At 34.3% G+C, this 25,210-nt stretch overlaps 2 protein-coding genes across 3 annotated transcripts; both read right to left on the minus strand.

The window, feature by feature from the left end:
- Window positions 1-1,420: 1,420 nt before the first annotated feature.
- LOC111514681 (facilitated trehalose transporter Tret1) lies at window positions 1,421-8,741 on the minus strand. Its single transcript, XM_023170931.2, has 2 exons — window positions 8,546-8,741; window positions 1,421-2,837 (listed from the first exon to the last, which is right to left on the minus strand). Exons 1-2 carry the CDS (start codon window positions 8,622-8,624, stop codon window positions 1,495-1,497), a joined length of 1,422 nt encoding a protein of 473 aa, XP_023026699.2. The 5' UTR covers window positions 8,625-8,741; the 3' UTR covers window positions 1,421-1,494.
- A 460-nt stretch (window positions 8,742-9,201) lies between these two features.
- LOC111514682 (facilitated trehalose transporter Tret1) lies at window positions 9,202-25,210 on the minus strand. Of its 2 annotated transcripts, XM_074177817.1 has the most exons (3): window positions 25,095-25,210; window positions 17,508-17,641; window positions 9,202-12,045 (listed from the first exon to the last, which is right to left on the minus strand). In XM_074177817.1, the coding sequence occupies exons 2-3, from the start codon at window positions 17,635-17,637 to the stop codon at window positions 10,706-10,708; spliced, it is 1,470 nt and encodes a 489-aa protein (XP_074033918.1). In that variant the 5' UTR covers window positions 17,638-17,641; window positions 25,095-25,210; the 3' UTR covers window positions 9,202-10,705. The 2 variants fall into 2 exon arrangements, with proteins under 2 accessions (XP_074033918.1, XP_023026702.1); XM_023170934.2 differs by lacking the exons at window positions 17,508-17,641; window positions 25,095-25,210 and adding an exon at window positions 12,987-13,316.

Below are 25,210 nucleotides of genomic sequence, written 5' to 3' on the forward strand. Positions count from 1 at the left end.
GAGAGTATGAAGTTCTTAGGTGTGGTGCTTGATAGGAAACTTTCATGGGAAAACCATATCACCACTTTATGTTCAAAACTCAGCACAATCACATATATTATTAGGAATCTGAGGGATACAGTATCAGCTGATGTACTGAGAATTCTTTATTTCGGACTGGCACAGTCAGCTATGCAATATGGAATAATATTTTGGGGATCCTCAACTCACATACTAGGGGCTTTTCGTTCTCAGAAAAAAATCATCAGAGCTATGAATAAAACTCACCCTTCAGAATCTTGTAAGCCACTATTCCGAAATTCAAAAATACTAACGTTACCTTGTCTCTACATCTTGAACTTGATATTGTTTATAAAGGACAATGAAAATACGTTTCTGAAAAATGATCAAATACATGCACATGATACAAGGAATAAGGAAAATATTCATCTGCCCTTTTCCAGGCTTCTCATTGGTCAAAATTCCCCAAAATATGTTGGTGTAAAATGTTTCAATAAGATGAAAAATCTTATAGATATGAGCGGTAGCAAGTCATCAGTTAGGACTAGAATATCAACATATCTCAGCGATAAAGTTTTCTATAGCGTAGAAGAGTTTCTGGGCTCCTGATTATATTTTAAAATTATAATTGTACAAACCTCAACTAAATTCGTTGTGTAATTGTTATAATTGTACATTCTTATTATACTCTTTTTTATGCAGTTGTACCATATTCCCACTTTATAATCCCTTTGTCCGTCCCTATTTTTTATTTTATATATATATATAACACTAGATATTGTATTGTCTATATTTTATCAATTTTAGTCAATCTACTTTATATACAAATATTTTTTTTTTGACTAGTCCGATAAGTTACATATTCTGTAGTTTTCACCACACAATGTGTATTCTTTTGTGATGAATAAAATGATTCTGATTCTATAGAAAGAAGAGAAATATGAAAGCAAAGTAAGTACCAAAAACCCTTTTCGGATGGCCACTGACTCACCATAAATACTTGATGTATCCAAAATTGCGAATAAATTATTGTTTCCATTACCTTTTTCTTGTGAACAATTTCGATATTGAGACTTTTATTTCTGGATCTCTTCAGGGAAATGGCAATTTCCAAAGCAAATCCGGCAATTGGATCGGTTATTTCAATAGTTTCTGCCGTCAGATCGAATGCTCTGCTTTTTTAGAAAAAGAAACATGTATGAGTTCGCTGCCTACACAATATTAACTGTAAATAGGCAAACATGTTGGCCGTTTTTATTATCTTAGTTTTTAAATTACGGGACTTCATTGTCAAGGAATAGGTTTGTCACTCTGTTATCATGTGTTTTTTATCTTTTCAGTGTTCTCGTGAAAGTTTTCATTAACTAACAATCCAAAATTCTTGTCAGATGTATATCTTGAAAACAATAAAGAATAAAAATAATAATAACAACAACATATATATGTACATACAACCAGGTATATACTTAGTTACAACTGAAGTAATCTATTTGATTAAACAATTCGACTCACCCCATTGGAATTCTTATTTTTGAGTGACTGTTGAATTTCTTCAAGGGTTTTACCTTTTGTCTCTGGTATTAAAAAAAACGAGAGCACTGTTGAAATGGCATTGCAGCATCCAAGAAATAAAAATGGTGCATAGAGTCCCAAAGAGAAGTATAAACCATGAAAAACATAGTTATTGAGGCAAACCAGTACCCCAAAAATTATTGACATTATCGTCATTGCTTTGGATTTGATATTTGTAGAAAATAGTTCGCTGAGCATCAGTGTAGGAATAACTGCCATCCCAAAAGATGCAAATATCATATAAGATAACATTCCTGTAATTGGTACCCATTTCAAGGAAGTAACAACTGAGTCAGGATAGTATTTAGCAACATAGAAATATGCCGAAACCAAAAGAAGAATTACAGAACAAGGACCAATCGAACATATGTAAGCATTCTTCCTCTCCAGTCTATCCACGACAAATATAACGACAAAAATATTCAAGACAAAACTAAGACCTGTATATATTATTGATGATAATTCCGGACTCACATTTCCACCAGATTTCTCAAAAATAAATTGAATATAAACAATAAACAGGGTTAGTCCTCCAAATACTTGAGAAGTTCTCAGAAATATTGCTGCTTTCAGTGCTTTTTTATTGCTTCCAATTTTAATGAAATCTCTCCATTCTGCAGATTCTGACATTTGTCGTATTACATCATTCTGCAGCAACATAAAATCATGATCAATATTCACTTTCCGTTTGAAAAATCGTAAAGAAGTTTTAGCATAGTCATGTTTTTTCTTCATTATATAAAAGTAAGGTGATTCGGGCATAAAAGAGAAAAAGATAATAAATACAATAGGGATTGAAATACAGATGTAAGATGTTTCCTTTACATTGAAATAACTGCCGAGTATTGCCATTATGAATTCTCCGAGATATAGTGCCGAAGAAAATAGATTTCCCCAAGTTCCTCGCACTTCAGGACAAGAGACTTCTCCTATATACATTGGTAAAGCAGCAAAAGCTATTCCACCTGCAATTCCCGAGAAAACTTTAGAACTATAAAAAGTATATATGTCTGTAGCAACTGCTGTCAAAATCCAATTTATTATCTGTGGCAGTGATATCAACATCAGTGTTCTCTTCCTTCCAATAATGTCGCATAATTTAGAAGAAAAGGGACAAGTCAAGATCATTGCAAAAGGCTGGATAATTGTGAGGTATGATGCTTCTTCTTCTGATATATCGTAATGTTCTTTATCTTTGGTTATCTTTGGTATAAATGGTGATGTCCAAGCTAGATGAAGTCCATTGGTTAACGCTGCTAGACTTCCTGAAATGAATTATGGAAAGAATTACATTATTCCTGTAAAGTCTTGTAGTTCACAAATGATATTTTGCAAAATTTTAGTTTGCCTTTACAGAAAATAATGATGGCGGTATCATTCAATTTGTAATTTTACCTTGAGTTATTTAAAGGTTAAGCAAAGTTGCGCAAACAGGTTGTTCCAAATATAAAAACTATTTGCCTAAATAAAAAAGAGGTGTTCGATTTTCGTTAATATATGAAAAACAATCAAAATTTTAAATATTAACATTAAAGAAAACTCAATATCAGGTTTTAAACAATCATAATGTAAAATGAAAAAACATTTTCATGTATCTTCCGTCAATGAATAAAACAAAACATTCGAATAACGATGAAAGCGGTTTTGAACTACTGAGAAACACACAGGTTATATCGGGAGTTTTTCGGTAAGATAGGCCAGGTAGTTAAACGAACCAGCTTGCCAACTTTAAAATTCAACACTAAAGATTATAGGGATTATTAAACTTATAATTCAAATTAAAGGGGTTATATTTTTAGGAGTGATTAATTTTTGGGAAAGAAAGTTTTTGGCTTTCTACTACTCCATCTTGATACAAAAAACAAGGATGAGGGAATCTTCCAAAGAAAGGAAGGAAGTAATCAATTTTAAAATAAGTCCTGATAGTGTTTTATTGTAAATTTATATAAATATTACAAATGAAAAAAAAAAACAACAAATAAAAAACAATTTTCAACATTCAGTATGGTGGGGAGCCAACCCGTATCTTTTTGATAAAATCATCCAGCGGACAAATCTGATGGGTGGACGCCATCCTGCACTGATATTGAATCGATATCAGGCCTATCAAAATCAAAAAGGCGAAGCAGAGCGCCCATGCCATGGCAATTGTGAGGTTTGTGAAACAGCTTCTTCCATACTATTCCTTCTTCTCTTTGGTTGAATTTGTCTTGCCGAGGGGTTCTTTCTGAAATCAGTCTTATCTTCTACTGGTTTTGAGTTATTTTCAAAAAAATTCTTCACTTCTACAAGTTTTTCGTCTTGGATCCTGTTTGTGGATATAATTTGTAACCAGATTCCAACACTTCATCATTCGGTTTTCGCATGTAAGTATTCCCAGTTGACCAGCAGACTAAACTATCTCTTGGAGAAGGAACCTTACATCTTCGAGTAAAACAAAAACAGGATTAATTGGATCCAATGCCCCTATACACCAGTGATCCCGCAGTCGCATCGATATGTCTTTTATGAGGTAAAAACACATCTTATGCTTAGGAAAGAAAGTTTTTGGTTTTCTACTACTCCATCTTGATACAAAAAAAAGAAGGATGAGGGAGTCTTCTAAAGAAAGGAAGGAAGTAACTCTATACATGGATGTGTAGATCACGCAAAGAAGTAACTTTCAGACACAAACTGAAAGAAAGTCCTCCTGAAACAGCTACTTTCATATAAACATTGAATTATACGAAAGAAAAAACTCATTCGAAACAAATACTTCTATATGAACACTGAATTATACAGAAGATAATTTTCTCTATTCAGTTTGTATTTCAAACATTCTTTGTGGAATAAAAATCAGATATCATTCACAAGAGTTCTACTTTAAATGAATGGTAACAAATTGCACTTACATAGAACACTGCCATCCTCACTGGTATACACCGATGTATCGCCTTAAGACACTTGCCCCAAGGCTCTTCAGTACCAAATTGGATAACATTATAGAAAATACACACACTTCATTCATGAATTACGATTTTTTAATGTAGTGTTCATATAGAAGTATTTGTCTCGAAAGAATTTTTTCTTTCGTATAATTCAATGTTTAAATGAAAGTAGCTGTTTCAGGAGGACTTTCTTTCAGTTTGTGTCTGAAAGTTACTTCTTTGCATGATCTACACATCCATGTGTAGAGTTACTTCCTTCCTTTCTTTGGAAGACTCCCTCATCCTTCTTTTTTTTTGTATCAAGATGGAGTAGTAGAAAGCCAAAAACTTTCTTTCCCAAATACTAATCACTCCTAAAAAATATAACCCCTTCAGTTCACTTCTTATGCTGTTGAAGACATTAGTGTTTATGTTTGGATAATCGTTCTTCTATATTTTTCGAGTCTAGAGCGATTTGTATGGCAAAAGTGGTGAACAATTTTTCGGTTTCGTCCTTCGATAGTTTCTTTTTCGGGCTACCCACATGCAGACCCAATTTTTCCAGAAAGTTATCAGTTACATGTGGAAAATTTTAAAATTGATTACTTCCTTCCTTTCCTTGGAAGATTCCCTCATCCTTGTTTTTTGTATCAAGATGGAGAAGTAGAAAGCCAAAAACTTTCTTTCTCAAAAATTATAATTCAACAGTGGAAACCTATATAAATCGAATTGCTCGTTTAGGGGTATATATTTCTGGTTTTATACTTAAACCCGAAACCGGTCGTATAAATAAAATTGACTAATGGTAATTAGACAAAAGTATTTTTATTCATTATTCATTAAAGTGATCATGAATTACCACAAAATAAACAAGTCATGAATCACACATATTGAATATACTACAGAATGTCTTTATATACAACGTTCACAGCTTTTTTGTCAGTAGACAATGCAAACATGTTTTCTTGAGAGGTCACTCTTAAAAGAGCGACATATAATTGGGCCGTTACCGCTGCAACCGCTATGTTCCTGCATTTTAAATCTGTCATATTGATCACATTATGGACAGATAAAAAAAGATATATTAAAAATAATTTTATAAACGCGCCTTCTTCCCCCGCGGCTGACGTTTTACTTGGAATATTTAAAAATCTTTTTTTATTGCACATCTGGAACATAAAACGAACCTAGGTACATACAAAATTTCAGACTCCGAAAATATACCAATATGGAGAAACACGTGATGAAAAAATAATTTTGTTTTTGGACGTGCCTTTTTAATCCGCGACTGGCGCCCCAGTTGGAATATTCAAAAATTCTTTCTTATTGCACATCTACAATATAAAACGACCGGACATTTGTTTCATGATTTCTGTCGTTTTCGTTCGTTTGATAAAAAAAATCTTTCTGTACTCACGTTGATATGGATCTTAAAAAACGAAAAGTGAAAATAAAAGATTTTTGGCAGAATGGATTGAATGATATTGTTTTACGCTGCCTGATAGGCCTCAAGCGGTTCCAGTGTGCCTTATATGCAAAAAAAACTGTCGCTATTGTTAAAAAGTGTAAATTTGAAGCGACACTACGAAACAACTCATCAGCAATTCGACAAAAACTTTTTTTTTTGGCAGTCAGGCTCGTGAAGAAAAAATTCAAGACATATCTCAGTTCTTACGAAAAGACTACAAAATTACTAGTTCGTTGCATGAGCGACCAAGAAAAATCCACAGAAGCAGCGTTACGTGTGTGCTGGACGCTTAATAAACACTAGAAACCATTTTCAGACTCTGAGATAGTGAAGGCAGTAGTTACGTCATTGTTTGAAGAAAAAAACATGTTTCTGCCATTCAAAGTATTCCATTGATAGTGAGAAGTAATACACGAAGAACTGAAATTTTAGCTGAGGACATTGAAAACACTCTTCTTGAATTTTTGCAAAAGGCACCTTGCTACGTCATAGTACTTGATGAATCATATGACATTGTTGATGATGAAAAAATATCAGTTTTCGTAATATTTTTTGACATTGAGTGCCAGATTTTTAGGGAAGAGTTGCTAGCAATATTGCCGCTGATAGGTATCACTCGAGGAGAAGACTTATTTGAGGCCATTTATGATTTTATTACGAAATATAACATCAGTTATGATAAAATGGTTTCGATTCAGGTGTAATATCGTATCAGTGCATGATTCACCAGGCAGCCCTTTGTGATGGACAATTTAATCAAGTTGAATAATTTTATGAGATCCCATTCTGCTTTTTAGCACCGACATTTCAAAGAGTTCCTTTCTGAATGTGATTCTGCGTTTTCTGACTTACTACAACACAACAACGTTTGTTGGCTAAGTAAAGGTCAAGTTATTGAACGTTTTTGGCTAATAAAAGAACAAGTATCCTCCTTCTTGCAAAATTTGGTACCGGGGAGCCAGAAATCACTTTGAGTTTATAATAAACGAGGGCAATATGCTGGTTGTGGCTTTTCTGAAAGATATTTTAAATACAGAGTTACAAGAAAATGGAAAATTAATATGTGATCTGATTTTCGTCGTAAGCTGAATAGCTTCGAAAAAGATATCGTCAAACAGGAATTTATTCATTTTCCCACAGTTCTTGAATTCAAAAAGGAGACCTATGAAGAAGACATTGCAAAGTTTGTAAAATTTCTGACCGATCTCAAGAAGAACGAATTTGCTACAAGATTCCAAGACTTTGCAGAGATAGTCAAGCTATCTACGTTTCTTAAATCTCCATTTGAATTTGATGCAGCGGCAAAATGGACATATTTGGCTGCCAAATTGTTTAATCTGTCAAAGCCATCACTTCAAATGGAGATAATTGTTTTGCAAGAAGATGTGTCTTTGCAAATATATAGAACGGTATCCACTGAAGAATTTTGGACCAAACATGTCCCTGAAAAATAGGAAAATTGTAAAAGACTAGCTTTCAATTTGGCCACTATGTTTGGCTCGACATACATATGTGAAACATCTTTCTCAAAGATGAATTTTTTGAAAAACAATCGTTCGAGATCAACAAACGCTCACCTAGAAGACACACTTCGTATTTGCTGTTCCTCTCGAGAACCAAACTATAAAAAACTGGCTCAAGACCGTCGGTGTAGTTTCTCACATTAATAAGAGGTCTTGTATTTCTTTTATAATTCAGAATATGATTTGAAACCAAAATAATATCACTTTATTATTGATATTTGTTTTTTTTTTGGACCCCGGTAAAATTTTCCCACAGTATCCTGACCCCACCTAAAACTACTTGCCGACCTCTGAAAAAATCAGCAGTTGCACTTCCAAGTCATAGACCGCTTCTGAAGCCAAATTGTTTATTATTAAATAGTTGCAAGGAATCAAAGAAAACTATCAGAGCGTTGGATACATATTTTTCCAGCACCTTTTCCAAACGGACTCATTTATGAAATACTTTTATTCGTCGAATATTTATAAACACGAAATAAATACAATGCATTTCAAAACAGACCTTTTTGAAATTTTTTCAAATCTGAAAATTCAAATAATTATCGAAGTACCCTAAAAGCGAATCATGATAATAATATGTTATATGGGCGAAACATCCGAAGAGTAATGTCATTTAAGGAAATTGCTGTTCTACCGAAAAAAACCATAGCTCCAAAAACATTTCTGATTTTTTGATGTAGCAAAAGCATATCTAGGTGTTTTCGTGAAGTTAGCCAGATATTTGTCAACTTTAAATGAAGTGATAGTGAAGAATCAGTATTCAAAGTAAAAATTTTCAACTTTGCAATTGCGATCAATAAATTAATTTGTAAGACATGTTAAAAATTATTCACTGACAAATTCGGTAGATGAAAGTATTTCCATTATAGAGTGACAAAGGTGTAGCAACCATTTCCATGCCTTCAAAGTTCATTATATAGTGACAAAAGTTATAAATTCATCCAGTTTATCCAAAAATTTTTTAAAAAATGATGTGGATTGCTTTTTCAATAATATTTCGAAGTGAACATTTGCGACCTTCCGTGTTATACAGTTTATATGCCTGAATCCAGATAAATATTATATATTCAACTTACCTAGTGCGATTGCAAGAATTTGAGGCCATGTCTTTCCCAAATCTTCACAATTTTGACCATTGACCATCGTGATTAACATTCAGGTTATCTGTTGGATGCTTTTTCACAGAATTAGGAGCGATTTCAAAGTTTGAAACTCGTTTGTTTATATTAGATTTATCATTCGAGATGCAATAGGCTGCATAAACTTTTCATTCAGTTAATTAAATATGATGTAGTATCATTCTTGTTCAGATACGATGCAGCATACCAACACTTGCAGGATCGGGTGGGCACATTAAATATAAAAATCGAAATATTGGAATTGAATAAATTATATCACCCAGAATAGAAGTAAACCCCTGAAGTATGCCATATGAATTATTGATATACTATTTTTGATGTCCTGACTAAGAAAAGTTTACAGTTAGAACGATTTTTTGGTGTTTTCGTTACACTACAGATATTTCAGAAGTCAAGATGTTTTGAAGAATTTCAGTCTGAAAAGGGAGGTGCAAAACTATTACACATTGTTGGTTTCCTCTGCACTGGTCCAAGTTCTATAAAAAGATGATATGTGTAAACGACAATAGTGTTATTGTCATTGCAAGTGTCACATACCAAACATCATTATCACAAAAACTGAGAAATTAAACTTCCCATGTTTTTATACCACTTGTATTTGTAACTAGCGTTACTGCAGTTTCGTCCTATAGGACATTATCGATCGAATACAATAATATTTTATTCAATTATTATGCAATTATTCATAAAATAAATTTTGCCAACTCAATAAATGGACACATGTTATAAACTAATTACTAATTTAGAAAACAGATTTGACACGGAAAGAATTCAATTTCATTTTGTCATTCGGTAAATTTAATTCTTATATCTATTAACCTCCAGGCATTTCCTAAGATTGAGTTTCACACCTTTCTATTTCAAATATAATACGTCATAGTCGTGGTAAAACTCATGCTCATTTGCTAAAAGATTTTTGCAAATGTGGAATTAGTCTTAACATTCAAGAAATTACTTCCATGTTCTTACATTCTTTGGAAACATGTTCTTTCCGTTTGACCAATACAAAGTTTAGAGCAAGAGCCACAAGCCGACTCATATACTCTTGACCTATTCAACACTGAAGTTTCGTCTCTATTCTTTATATGATATTGCTTAAATTATTATCTGTTCTGTAAACCACGTCATGATCTACTTGTTTGTCTATCTCAAAACTATTTTCAGTTTGATGAAAAGTTTTCTTCATGCAGTAATTAGCCCTTTACTGCATAATGGGAAACCCATATCATATTGAAGCGTACTTTAAAACGTTATGGATTTTCATCAGGTATAAGGTACTTAGAATTTGATAATAAATATATTGCTTGAAAACATTTCTTTTTCCAAGCCACCTCTGTAATAAAAAATAAATATTTACTGAAATAATCTTTGTCTTATCAAAAATCCTAAATCGCGCATCTATCAACCTCATCAGTTAATTCTAGTGCAATGAAATTGAATAGAATCAACACTTGTGAACTCTAATTCGTAACTTTTGCAAATTTTTCTCATAATATTTGGTTTATTTGTAATATATAGGATGTTTTACAAAAGTTAAAGTTTACATTTTGATGTTCTGTGTTTAATTTCACTATACTTAATTATACTTTTTCAAATTACTATCACAGATAATCATTTAGTCCATCAGACCCCTAAGCAGGAGATAATAGAAACCCTGCTTGAAAATGAATTACATAATGTTTCTCTTTAATTTTTCACTAAAACTAGAATCTTGCCAATGGGAGATCTTGCAATTCAATTGGTTCGATACTTCAAAAACTGTTAAGTTTTGAAACTTTAATTTTTAAAATGAATTTAAAAAAATTTACCAATTTTTTTCAGGATTACCGATCGGTTTATAAACTTAAGAGATTATAATAAAGTATATGCATATAAATGGAATGAAAGATGATATGATTTACTTCTTTTCACCTCTTGAATTTTTACAAGTGTAGATTAAAGTTACACCTGCTTTTGTGAAAAATATGCCTCATTTGTAAGTCACGATATGCAAATCTCGGCAGAAATTTGCTTCTGTCCCTATTTTTCAATTATTCTCAGTCAATAATTCTAATCAGATTGAAAATAATGTTCTCAAAGCAGTCGCAAACAAACTTGCTACATTTGTGAAATACTATGTACTACATTGTTCTTGAGGGACTGTTGGATTTCTTCTAAGGTTTTACCCTTAGTATTGGGTATTACATAAAATGACAGGACCGTTGAAATAATACTGGAGCAACCAAAAAATAGAAATGGTGCATAGAGTCCTACTGAAAAATAAAGAATATGAAAACTATAATTTGCGAGACAAGACAAGACTCCAAAATCTATGGCCATCACTGTCATGGCTTTTGACTTTACACTTGCACAAAATAACTCTGATAGCATTAATGTTGGAATAATGGCCATTCCAAAGGACGTGAATATTTGGTATAAAATCAATCCTCCTAATGGTACCCACTTTAAAAAATCCATGTTTATTTTTGGGCAATATTCTTCGATGTAGAAGTAAATCGATAATAAAATGAGTATTATAGAACAAGGAAATATTGATAAAATATAAGCTACTTTTCTTTCTAATCTGTCTACAACAAATACTACCACAAATATGTTCAACATAAAACTCAAACCCGAATATGTCATTGAAGATAGTTCTGGGCTGATGTTTCCACCAGATTTTTCAAAAATGAACTGAATGTATACAATGAATATTGTTAGTCCTCCAAATACTTGGGATGTTCTTAAGAATAATGCTGCAAGAAGTGCTGTTCTGTTGCTGTTTATTTTGACAAGATCTTCCCATTTCGCAGATTCTGACATTTGCCTTTTTACATCATTTTCAAGTAATTTAAAATCTTCTTCGACGTTTTGTTTGCGTCTGAGAAATCTCAAAGAATCTTTGGCATCTTCGGTTCTATCATTTATAATATAATAGTAGGGTGATTCTGGCATAAAAGAGAACAAAGCACAGAATAACATTGGGATAGGGATGCAAATGTAAGAAGTTTCTTTCACATTAAAATAGCTACCAAGCATTGTGATTGCAAATTCTCCAAAGTATAATGACGATGAAAAGAGATTTCCCCAAGTTCCTCGAATTTCAGGACACGATATTTCTCCAATATACATTGGAATCGTAACAAATGTTATTCCGGCTGCAACTCCAGAAAAACACTTCGAAATATAGAACGTCAGGATGTCTGTAGCAGCTGCTGCTAAAATCCAACTCAAAGTATGTGGCAGTGCCACTAACATCAACATTTTTTTTCTTCCAATGATGTCGCATAACTTCGAGGAAAAAGGACAACATAAAATCATGGCTAAGGGTTGCACAATGGTGAGAAATGAAGCCTCTTCTTCCGATATGTCGTAATGTTCTTTATCTTTGGTTATTTTTGGTACGAATGGAGATGTCCAAGCGAACTGAAGTCCATTCGTCAACGGTGCAAGACATGCTGAAAATACAGAAACATATATCATTTCGAATCTGATAGCTCAAGATAAGATCTAGGACGTATTGTTATATATTGCTGAAGAACATTGCAATTTCATATAATGTGTGAGTTACACAAAACAAAAAATCAGCTAATATTTGGACAGTGGTTACTGTTATCATCAGGAAGCTACGAAAATGACTTTTCGAATGGACTGAACTAATTGCCTTAGTACTTACAAATGTTAATAACAATGGTCGCTAGTTGTTACATAAATGAAAAAGGCATAATTCTTTAAAAATTATATAAAAATCTACAAAGAACAATCGCTGACTACCATACAGTAGCCATGGTCTTTTTTGGTGGATTTTCGCCTACGGGAAGTGCCTGGGTGGCTCATTGGTGTCTAATCACGCTCCTGAACGTTTCCTGTTGTCGTAGAGGATCCACTTTTCGTTACATGTGACGATCCGATCGTTTTGGTTGCGCAAAAGCGAAGAGGAACTAACCTCGAAACGTAATAATTTTTGTCGATCGCTCAAATCGTGAGGCACCCACTTTTCGAGTATTTTGACCTTTCCGATACGTTTTAAATCATCAGTGATCCATCCTGGACTAATGTAGGTCGACCACTTCGGGTTACATCTTTGAAGCTAAAATCTCCCAAAAATTTCATAAATCAGCGTTGAACAGTGCGTTCACCAACACTATCATTCTGAAATGCCTGGTTATATTTTCCAGCTGTTTCGGCAGCGCTCTGGTTCAATATGAATTTATAAAGACAACATTGTATGTAGATTTAGTTTAATCTTCCTCTTGAAGATGATCACTTGGTGATCGACACACGTGTCGAGGTGTTGAAATAACGGTTTGGTGTTGGGAAAAAACTCCAGTGATATTCATTACTACACCAAAGTTTCCAAACAGTGCATCATAAATTGAGTAAAGGCAAAAAAACTTACTTTTTGGTCCTAAAATCTTTGATTTGGTTTACCGACACCATTAATTTTCGCAGAACTGTCATAATGTTTGTGGATGCCATATTCAGTGTTGCCATACAAATTGAAATTAAATCATGGTAGGATTTTGGTAAGTGGTAGAAAATCACATCTGGTCTTTCAAAGCCTGGTTCTTTCATACACACTCTCCCCTAAATCACACCGGCAAAATTTTGAAAAAAAAGAACAGCGTCATTGTATAAAGTGCAACATCCTCTGTCGTTCAGTATATAACACGACATTGTACAATAAATATGTATTGAGATATGAAACTACAAAAACTCATGACACTAAAATGACGGATAAAATTTTTAAAACAACCTCATATAAGGTAATTTCTCTAACAATTTCTCGATGAGTTGTGGACATTCGAGGTAGTAGCTATCAGATTTGCAATTTTCCCGGAAAAGTAAGTATATTGTGAGTATATTGATCGTGAGTTTTCCTTCATTATCAGCAACACTCATCCTGGATGAAACCTCGTCGGGTTCCCGTTGGTTTTCAAGGCGAACACTCGTATTTTGTGTCGTCACACCTTGCTTGTCTATACTCTCTGAGGATACTTTATTAATTGACTCGAAGGACCAAATGGATTACTTATGAATTTATAAAATTGTCGGACTGTTTATTCATGTACTATCTTTTTTACACAAGCATAATTCAAAATATAGACTAAAGTTATTCAACATATTGTGTTATACTCTCAACAATATTTTTGCTACACTAAACAATGATTTTTAAATCACGCCGACTTCTATTACATCTTTTCACTATCTAGATACTTTTTTAACAACCTGTGTAAACAATCATTGTCTTCTAAACTTCACAATTCAAGAAACAGCAGCAAGTGGCTGATAATTGAGTATATAATCGAGTATTACATCTGCATTGACTCTAGGATTCAGACCATATGAAAAAATAGACCGCCTACGTTGGTTCTTTCAAGATACAATATGATATGCAAAAATTTGATTTGATTTGTATTTCATTGTGAGTAACATTCCACTTTTTCACCCTATATAGCACAAAATTATTCAAAATAATATCCTTTGTGAACATAATAACTACTTCAAACATATCAAAACTTACAAAATAATTCATTAAAATTCATAGGAAATAATTTCTGTATGCCACTGTATGTATCGATGAACCTCTATAGATTGAATATTATACGAATTGTTTCTTACTTCATTTTGCCATTATTTTCTTCTTTTGGATTTATTTATTTTTTCAAGAAATGGCCTCACCTTCAATAATAATTCTCTACCCTGTTTTTTGGTCTTATAATAATTTTCTCATTTATTTTCAAAAATTTGGAAAATTTTACGGAACGCTATTTTCTATTAGTGTGCGATTCATTTGACGCGTCGTCAAATGAATTTCAAATACTGAGGCAACTTTGGAGAAAGAAAATAGGTGTTTATTATCAACAATCTTCCAGAGGGTTATGAAGCAAACGGATTTTGCTTCGTATCAAGATATACAGGGTGTCCCTAGGCTTCCTCTTTTCCTCTCGGGAATGTATAGATGGGGTCAAAATATCACCAGTACTTCATATAACTTTTTTTCCTAAAAGTCTTCGTAACCAAGTTACGGGCCCTCGACGTTACAAAATGGAAAATGTTTTTCTTTGATAACTTTTCAAGTGAATATTCAAAATCATCCAAATTTTGGTAATTGACTAAACAAATGAATTCCGTCGATGAGCTTTCATGCAGGAGTCAGTTGTTTTGCTACAAAGTCAGGAACGGACTACCCCCGATGGTCCACACCCCAAAACTTTGAAATGACAGATATTTTTTAATATTTTTCAACAAAATAAGGTTACTTGGACAATTTTATGAATAAAAGTACTCGTGTGGAAAGTCGATCGGAGCAACGAGTCTTGATAAAAATGTAGTTCTACTCGACGACATCAAACCCGCTCGTCCACCATTATTTGAAATGAATAATTATCAAAGCAGAAATAATAATGATAACGTTAATTCAACAACATTTATAACAGGAATAATACAAAGAATGCTAAAATGAATTCGTAAACAAAAAGTACAGTACCTATATGGAAGTTTAAGTCACAATTGTGATAGCAGATATTTTTTCAAAAGAAATATCAAGTTCTGTAGATTCGTGGTGTTTTTAAACTAACAAGCTACTCCACTATGAAATTTCGAATTCATTCCATATTTTGTATGTACATAATACGTGTGGAATAATCACGTTTCGTGTTGATCAGTTATCTGAATCTCATGAAACTCAACATTCGAATGTTTCAAATTCTTCTTCACAGCTAAACTGTTGAGGAGTTTCACTGATAATTATAATTTTATGGGAGAAATTCTTTAACAAGAATCTAAATTTAGCTGAAAAAACGCACATCGGAAAAAATATTTACTATACTAATAAAAAGCAAACGAATGAACTACAAAAACGGCTGCACATGATCAGGTGAAAAATATCCAGGGAATAATTATGTTCCATTTCTTTCACAGATGTTGACAAAAAAACCTTTTAGAAAGTTTTGATAAAAAACGAGAAACTGGAATGCGATTTTGTTTTGTTGAGTGGTGCGTTGTCATATGACTATCATTGTATTGACTATCATTTTTTGATATGGCCGAACAGTTTACATTCAATGAATATGCAGATATGCATTTATTTTATGGACGAGCATTTTGTAATGCTGCAGAAGCTCGTCGTCTGTATTCCGAGCATTTTCCGAATCGAACGGTACCGTCAAGAGAAACATTCGAGCGTGTCGATCGCAGCTTGAGGGAGACAGGTATGTAATAATTGATAATTAATTTGAGCACGTTGTTTTATTTCGATACTATTGTAGGTACAGTTTTGCCAAAACGAGGTGGTGAGGGCGCTCCTAGGACTGTACGTACCGTTGTATTGGAGGAAAATATTTTGGAAGCCGTCGCTGATGATCCTTCAATGAGCATCAGAAATCTATCAGAACAGTTCCATACATCCAAGTCCACTATTCATAGAATAATTAGGGAACAACTGCTCCACCCATTTCACATCCAGAAGGTACATGCCATGACACCTCAAGATTTTCCAGCACGACTGGAATATGCCAATTGGTTCATGGATAGGCAAAGAGAGGATATGACTTTTATTAATCGAGTTTTATTCACTGATGAAGCAGGTTTCAGTAGAGATGGAGTTATCAACTCTCATAATCTCCATATATGGGCCAAAGAAAATCCCCATGGGATATTGCAAACCCGAAGAGATATGTGGTTTATGCATGATGGCGCTCCTCCTCATTTTAGTTTGATTGTGCGTGACCATCTGAACCATATTTTCCACAATAGATGGATTGGTAGAGGTGGGCCATATTCATGGCCATCGCGGTCTCCGGATTTAAATCCATTGGATTTCTTTCTGTGGTGGCATCTAAAAAGCCTTGTTTACGCTACACCTATTCACACAAGAGATGCATTGTTGAATAGAATAACATTATATTGTGAAGCCATACGAAACGACCCTGGAATGCTATTTCAAGTACAGAGAGGGTGTCTTCGCAGACTAAGAAAATGTATAGAGAGAGAAGGTGGTCATATCGAGCAGTTTCTGTAGCGGATTTTTCATTTCCGTTTGCTCTTGAGGCTCTTGAGTTTCGTTAGTTAAACGTGTTTGCATTATAAAAATTCGTTATGAACATTTTACCTATCATTTCCATTTTCCTTAAAAACTAATATTTTCGAATAATGGTAGACATCTCAGGAGAAATGTTGTTGAATTAACGTTATCATTATTATTTCTGCTTTGATAATTATTCATTTCAAATAATGGTGGACGAGCGGGTTTGATGTCGTCGAGTGAAACTACGTTTTTATCAAGACTCGTTGCTCCGATCGACTTTCCACACGAGTACTTTTATTCATAAAATTGTCCAAGTAACCTTAATTTGTTGAAAAATATTGAAAAATATCTGTCATTTCAAAGTTTTGGGGTGTGGACCATCGGGGGTAGTCCGTTCCTGACTTTGTAGCAAAACAACTGACTCCTGCATGAAAGCTCATCGAAGGAATTCATTTGTTTAGTCAATTACCAAAATTTGGATGATTTTGAATATTCACTTGAAAAGTTATCAAAGAAAAACATTTTTCATTTTGTAACTTCGAGGGCCCGTTACTTGAAGTATATGAAGTACTGGTGATATTTTGACCCCATCTATACATTCCCGAGAGGAAAAGAGGAAGTCCAGGGACACCCTGTATATGTACTGATACAAATTGCTTTCTATGCATTGCTACAACTTGCAATAAGTTCCTGTTCCTCATTATAAGTTTTATATGTTTCTGTGTTATTCATATGGGAAATCAAATTTTTAAATGAGGTAAGTCTCTAATTGACAAAAGAAAATTCTAACGGGAATATTCATTTTTTTCCATAGTCTGATTTTGTCATATTTTCAGGTATTTGCTACTAGAAGTGCTGACCGAAAACCAAAAATTTATGATTGTTACTCACCTATTCCAATAGCAAGAATTTGGGGCCAATTTTTTCCGGGCGTTTCTTTGCAATTAACTTCACTATGTTCAAAACCACCTTCATTCATTGTGTTTATGTCAATTTCCAACTCCAAATGATGCCATTTCATAACACTACGAGAAATAAAGTATGCATATTCAATTATACACAATCGATATTTTATAGAAAACTGACTCAATCCATTTTTTGTGTAATATATATATATATATATATATATATATATATATATATATATATATATATATATATATATATATATATATATATATATATATATATATATATATATATATATATATATATATATATATATTATATATATATATATATATATAGAAACAGAAGTTAATATCGGACATAGCACTCATGAAAGTGGCAAACCATAGACACGTGTTTCGGGCTTTTGGCCCATCATCAGTATGGTGCAGCCAAGATCTATCAACTGAAACCACAAATGTGCGGTTGGCTCCTGTTGGTGGCTCCGTGCATTTGTATTTCTATCTTTTGGTAACCAAGTGTTGCCCATCCTTACACTTGGCTGCACCATACTGATGATGGGCCAAAAGCCCGAAACACGTGTCTATGGTTTGCCATAGACACGTGTTTCGTGTGTGTATGGTTTGCCATATATATATATATATATATATATATATATATATATATATATATATATATATATATATATATATATATATATATATATATAATATAGAAAGGTTAATGCAGTCCAGCTGCTGGAAAATAATTCCATGAAAATCAAAAAATAAATAGATAAGTACTCCTTGATCATTCCCATATTGATTTCAATTTAAGAGCCACCGGTATACAGCTGTTTCAGCCTATTGGGCATCGTCAGTACCGGGCAAGCGGTCCTCGATTGAAGACAAAATGAGAAAAAACCAAGAAAGTACTGCGTAAACGCAAGCGAGACATAAGTGGAACCACCTATTGGTGTGACACCCAAGTCTACTTGCCAAGTTTTTATGTCAGTGTTGGTGGTAATAAACAAAACTAATTAATGTATTAATAACAAAACACACAACATGTAGAAATCATAGTAAATGTTCAATATGTCTACCTTCAGACATTACTCATGCGTCTAGACGTCGGCGCATTGAGCCACGTATTCGCTCAAATATTCCTAGAGTCTCTCTGATTACCCTGCACGCATCGATGATGCGATTTCTTAAGTCCTCTACATCGCGAACAGGAGTACGATAAACCAAATGCTGTAAACGGCCCCAAATAGGGAAATCGAGAGGATTGAGATCCGGGGATCGAGCGGGCCAGTTCTGTGATTCTCCTCGACCTATCCACTGATTTGCATATGTTTCAGTTAAATGCTGACGTGCTATTTGACTAAAATGGGCGGGAGCCCCATCATGCATAAAAAACATATCCCTTGTGACGCCCAAAGACACTTCCTCACCATTCAATCGAGGAGGTAGAAAATGAGGCCCAATTAAATCATCCCCAATAACTCTGAGCCACACGTTAAGAGGAAACTGTTCTTGATGGTTAGTTTCGACAATAGCGTGAGGGTTTTCATCAGCCCATATGTGGTAATTATGAAAATTGATAATCTTGTCCGGAGAAAAACTACATTCGTCTGTGAATTCTATCGTCTTCAGAAAGTCACAATTTCTTCTAATCATTTCCAGCATCCAACTGCAAAATTCAAGACGGTTCGGAAAGTCTCGCGGTAACAATGCCTGTACTCGTTGCAGATGGCAAGGGTATAAGAGTTGTTCCTTTAAAATTCGAAATACCGTCATATGATCAACATTTAGCTGGAAAACAGTTTTTCTAGTAATGGTAGTAGGTTGTTCTTCAATCAAATTAAGTACTGCTTCCTCAAGCTGTGGTGTTCGTACTTCTCGATGGCGACCACAATCCTGCGTTCTTTTGTCGAATGAACCATATTCTCGTAATCGTTGATGAAGTCGAGCAAATATTACTAGATAGATCAGTTTCGTATTTTCGCATTTATGACGATGTATCTCTGCAGTTATTCCTGAAATAATGTTTTGCTGCGAACTGGTTTATTTTCGGCAAAAAACCCAAGGGACAGTTTTTGTTTAGAATGAAACAGGCTATCGGAAATAAATTTTTAAATGGTAAATAAAATTATGGATTGTGTATACTCGTATAATTTACACTTATTCAGTTACACCCTGTATATATTATATATATATATATATATATATATATATATATATATATATATATATATATATATATATATATAAATATATATATATATATATATATATATATATATATATATATATATATATATATATATATATATATATACAGAGATATAGATATTATTGAGTGTGTATGATATAAATCAAAAGGAGGAAATTCGTGGACAGGACACTCAATAAATATGGAGGCAAACCGCGGACACGTGTTTCTGGCTATTGGCCTCATCAGCGCGGTGCAGCCAATTGCAAAGGTGGACAACAACTGGTTACCAAAAATGAAAAAAAACATCACATATGCACGGTGTCATCAACAGGAGCCAACCACACATATGTGGTTTCAATTAGAAGACCCAGCATTCCCAGGCATCATCTAACATCACCACGTAGGCAGCTATAGCTACCTGCGTGACTTCCGGGTCCAGGATATAGATACAGAGATATAGATATTATTGAGTGTGTATGATATAAATCAAAAGGAGGAAATTCGTGGACAGGACACTCAAAAAATATGGAGGCAAACCGCGGACACGTGTTTCTGGCTATTGGCCTCATCAGCGCGGTGCAGCCAATTGCAAAGCTGGACAACAACTGGTTACCAAAAATGAAACCACATACCTGCTTACCAAATACCGAATGGAAATACCATTCTGAAGGGATATTTTCACAAATAAATGTTCATAAGTCCGAAACTTGACTAGTTAGGTATGATATACATAGAAAGAAAGCAAATTTCAGCAGCTTTCCGAATTTTCAATAATATACAGGGTGTTCCATTTAAAATAATCAAATTTCAGCAACTTTTTCAAGCAAACGAAAAAACTGTATTTTTTTACCACCCTGTATTGAAGTAACGGAGATTAGGCTGACGTGTGGGAAGTGTCCAAGTATCATCTAACTCCAAACCAAATTTCGATATCATAGTACTTCTTAACTAAAAGATATCGGCATTTTTAGAAGTCATGATTTTCGAAGAAAAAAATTGAAATTAATTTTTATTTCGAAAACGGTAATAGATAGGTATAGGGAAATATCAAGAAAAGTTGTCGGGCAATTGTTGGAGATTCCAAAAATAATATTATATACAGAGTGTTCCATTTGAAAAATCAAAGTTGCTACTGCTTTCTAATAGAAGCGGCAACACCGCATTGTCGAAAATATTTTAGTTGGCTAGAGAATGTCCGAATATGCCCTCCATTAAATTTTCAAAGTGATCCGTTGTCTGGTTCACCAGAAACGTCTAATGTGCCATCCACCGTGAATCAGCCTGTATAATCTTATTATTGTAGTTGTCCTGACGAAGGTGTGAAATATACCGAAAGCTTGACATATAACAAAGAGTTTTCTTCGTAACAGCCCAGCAGCTATTGGCTGCAACCTCACGAATTAAACCGATTTATAGTTAATCCAGTCACTAATTATATATATATATATATATATATATATATATATATATATATATAGATATAGATATTATTGAGTGTGTATGATATAAATCAAAAGGAGGAAATTCGTGGACATGACACTCAAGAAATATGGAGGCAAACCGCGGACACGTGTTTCTGGCTATTGGCCTCATCAGCGCGGTGCAGCCAATTGCAAAGGTGGACAACAACTGGTTACCAAAAATGGAAAAAAAAAAAAAACATCACATATACACGGTGTCACCAACAGGAGCCAACCGCACATTTGTGGTTTCAATTAGAAGACCCAGCATTCCCAGGCATCATCTAACATCACCACGTAGGCAGCTATAGCTACCTGCGTGACTTCCGGGCCCAAGATATAGATACAGAGATATAGATATTATTGAGTGTGTATGATATAAATCAAAAGGAGGAAATTCGTGGACATGACACTCAAGAAATATGGAGGCAAACCGCGGACACGTGTTTCTGGCTATTGGCCTCATCAGCGCGGTGCAGCCAATTGCAAAGGTGGACAACAACTGGTTACCAAAAATGGAAAAAAAAAACATCACATATACACGGTGTCACCAACAGGAGCCAACCGCACATTTGTGGTTTCAATTAGAAGACCCAGCATTCCCAGGCATCATCTAACATCACCACGTAGGCAGCTATAGCTACCTGCGTGACTTCCGGGCCCAAGATATAGATACAGAGATATAGATATTATTGAGTGTGTATGATATAAATCAAAAGGAGGAAATTCGTGGACATGACACTCAAGAAATATGGAGGCAAACCGCGGACACGTGTTTCTGGCTATTGGCCTCATCAGCGCGGTGCAGCCAATTGCAAAGGTGGACAACAACTGGTTACCAAAAATGGAAAAAAAAAAACATCACATATACACGGTGTCACCAACAGGAGCCAACCGCACATTTGTGGTTTCAATTAGAAGACCCAGCATTCCCAGGCATCATCTAACATCACCACGTAGGCAGCTATAGCTACCTGCGTGACTTCCGGGCCCAAGATATAGATACAGAGATATAGATATTATTGAGTGTGTATGATATAAATCAAAAGGAGGAAATTCGTGGACATGACACTCAAGAAATATGGAGGCAAATATATATATATATTATATATATATATATATATATATATATATATATATATATATATATATATATAAAGTGGATAATGAGATGGCTCAAAAACCAACGAAGGCTCAGGATGTGGAGTTTACTCCAGATCACTAAGCCTAAGGATTAAGTGGGGAATGGGAAGAAATACCAACGTGGTCCAAACAGAACTGGCTGGTATCTCAATCGCCACAAAAGAAATAACCAAAAAAAGAATTTCTGGCAAAAACATAACAATCTGCACTGATAGCAGACAAGCACTATTAACCTTGAACAGACAGCGTGTTACTTCAGGGCTAGCACTAGAGTGCCACCAAGATTTAGCCAAAACCTCGGTAGATAATGACATTATCTTGAGGTGGGTTAAAGGACACGACAGGAGTAAAGGTAATTGCATTGCCGACTCTTTAGCCAAGGAAGCGGCTGGACTAAGAATTTTAGGACCCAGTGGCACCCACGGCCTGATGACTTCGACAATTGCGGAACTAGTCAAATGTTACACCCACGCTCAATCTTTAAAGAGATGGGATGAAATCAAAGGATGTAATCTTGCCAGGACCCTGGGAAGCTGGCGCCGAAGAAATATCTGGCGATGACCAGGAAAAATCTACGCCTTACAGTAGGATTTCTGACTGGCCACTGTCAGCTAAGGAAACACCTAGATAATATGGGGCTAGTGGATACACCTCTATGCAGGATGTGTGAACCGGAAGATGAGACTGTCAGGCATGTCCTGTGCGAGTGCCCGGAGTTATCATCAATAAGAGAGTGTGTGTTCGGCGAGTCTTGGCCTACACCTGCCGATATAAAGGAGATGTCTCCCAGCGACCTGTCCACCTTCCTGGAAAGGACAGGATGGACGATGACCTAGGAGGACAACTCTTCGGGAGGATGTACAATGGGTCACATGTGGCCTAAGTGCGTGGGCTCACACTCACCCTCCCTACTCTACAGATACAGAAAGTGGATAATGTTAGCGACTGGAGAAATGTATGGTAAAATGGATTAACAGGGTCTCTCAGTCAGAAAGTCAAAAATCAAACTCTGCTTTACTTTGTCAAGCTTTCGCTTCTAATGGCCACTTCAGGGCCTATAATTTAATGATTTTTGAATATTTTCGCCTTTGAATACCATTACAAATCATACTTGCAGTAAAAATGAGTAAAAAACAATAAATTGAAGATATAAATTGACGTAAAAGTTAACATGTATACGGTTTTTTGTGGGTTTGACAAATGTCATATCTTCACATAAATGTCATTTTTCAATGGGTATGATGATTTGATAATTTTTTACTGTTAAGAAAGAGTTATTGATACGTCTTTCATTATTATTATGTTTTTGATGTAGTTCTAGTAAATTACTATATATACTGCTTAGATTATCAATGTCAGTTTTCTTATTCATATAATCAGAAGACTCATTAATTTCAAGAAAAAGGCGTTTGGAAATATTTTTTTCTGTATGTAAAACTTTGGTTTATGACCTGTTTCTATAGAGTGTTGTGCTAATGCACATGATTTTTTTTGAGCTTTATATCACTTTTATGTGAAATTACTCTATCATTAAGAATTCTAGATGTTGTTCCAATATCATTCATCATGGTAACGGACTATGCAGAGAAGGAGATCCGAACTCCTGACGACTTCACAGGCTTTATTATTATTATTATTATTAATTCTGAAAAGTTTTGTCACAGCAGCTCACGTTATGGCCGGAAGTATTCAATTTCTTTCTTATGATTTCAGTTGTAGGAATATTGCTTTTGTAACAGTTGTATATTGTTTTTTCACTGATTTTGTTAGATAAACATCTAAAGTTTTGGTAATTTCGTATCACATCGGGTTTTGGGTTCATGAGTTTTGTTTTTGACTATTTTACGTACAGTTGAGAAAGGAATTTCGGACAAATCTGATGTTGCTTGTAATAGTTTGTTTCCATTGTTCACCATCGCTATTGGAATCACTACACAGGAAAAAGTCTGCGTTGTTATCACACTCGTTATTACTCTCAGTACTTGTCCAAGGACGCCACTTTTTAAACAGATAACAAAACTTTACAGTATATATAACTGCACTGAACATTGACAATACGACGGTTTGCATTCTACTTGTCACCGTAACATGACTTCAAATTTAATTTTATAACCCTTCAGCCAATCATAAAACTCGGTTAGTAAAAATGATCCAATACGAACCGCCAATTCTTCAGTCCACGTGGACTAGTTGGTAGCGGCTTTATTTCTCTGTATTGTTTTTTTTTGGCCTTTGAGAGAGCCGCCGACACTTTAAGGATGCACATCACCGGTTACTTCGACTATACTAGTGCTGTTTTTTTGTTCTATATGGGGCCAATTTTGTCGCTGACTCGAGTATGCTGCTAACAATTTTTACAGCAAAATAATGGAATAATTATTCTGTTTCGCAATATATCACTTTGTCATCCATAAAATGAACCAATTTTTTAACTCATAAAATTCAAATGGAGAAAGCTATCAAAGTTCGGTGAGTTTTTACATATTGAGAGTTCTTCAGAATTAATTGCACTTTTATGAGTTTTGGGAAAAGTAGAGGATATCTACATGTTCTATTGTATGCTACTTTGATCAATTTTAAACATTTCTTATTTCATATCCTAGATATTTCCACTACCATCTACTAAATTTTTCAAACTATACAATTATTAGGAATTCTCGTTTCGTTAGTAATCAGTATTTTTGCTTCGAAATTTAATGTTCTAATGACTTACATTAATGTATAATTTGAAAAGTTCCTAAATGTACCATTTCGACTGACATCAACTCACCATAATGATAATTACCGTTTTGAACACTAAAATTTGTTATCAAAATTTCTACTTTTGAGGATGTCAAGAAATGAAGTATAGAGCCAGTGAAAATATGAATAAGTAGGATATGCCTC

Source organism: Leptinotarsa decemlineata, unplaced genomic scaffold, assembly GCF_025532065.1.
Source record: "Leptinotarsa decemlineata unplaced genomic scaffold, Ldec_3_MD MMD2_tig00003308_RagTag_RagTag, whole genome shotgun sequence".
NCBI lineage: Eukaryota > Metazoa > Arthropoda > Insecta > Coleoptera > Chrysomelidae > Leptinotarsa > Leptinotarsa decemlineata.

Coding starts and splice junctions, on each gene's coding strand:
- LOC111514681 (XM_023170931.2), bottom strand. CDS start 8,624: ATGTTAATCACGATGGTCAATGGTCAAAATTGTGAAGATTTGGGAAAG. Junction 2,838..8,545: donor AATTCTTGCAATCGCACTAG/GTAAGTTGAATA, acceptor AATTCATTTCAG/GAAGTCTAGCAGCGTTAACC.
- LOC111514682 (XM_074177817.1), bottom strand. CDS start 17,637: ATGAAATGGCATCATTTGGAGTTGGAAATTGACATAAACACAATGAAT. Junction 12,046..17,507: donor AATTCTTGCTATTGGAATAG/GTGAGTAACAAT, acceptor CTGTATTTTCAG/CATGTCTTGCACCGTTGACG.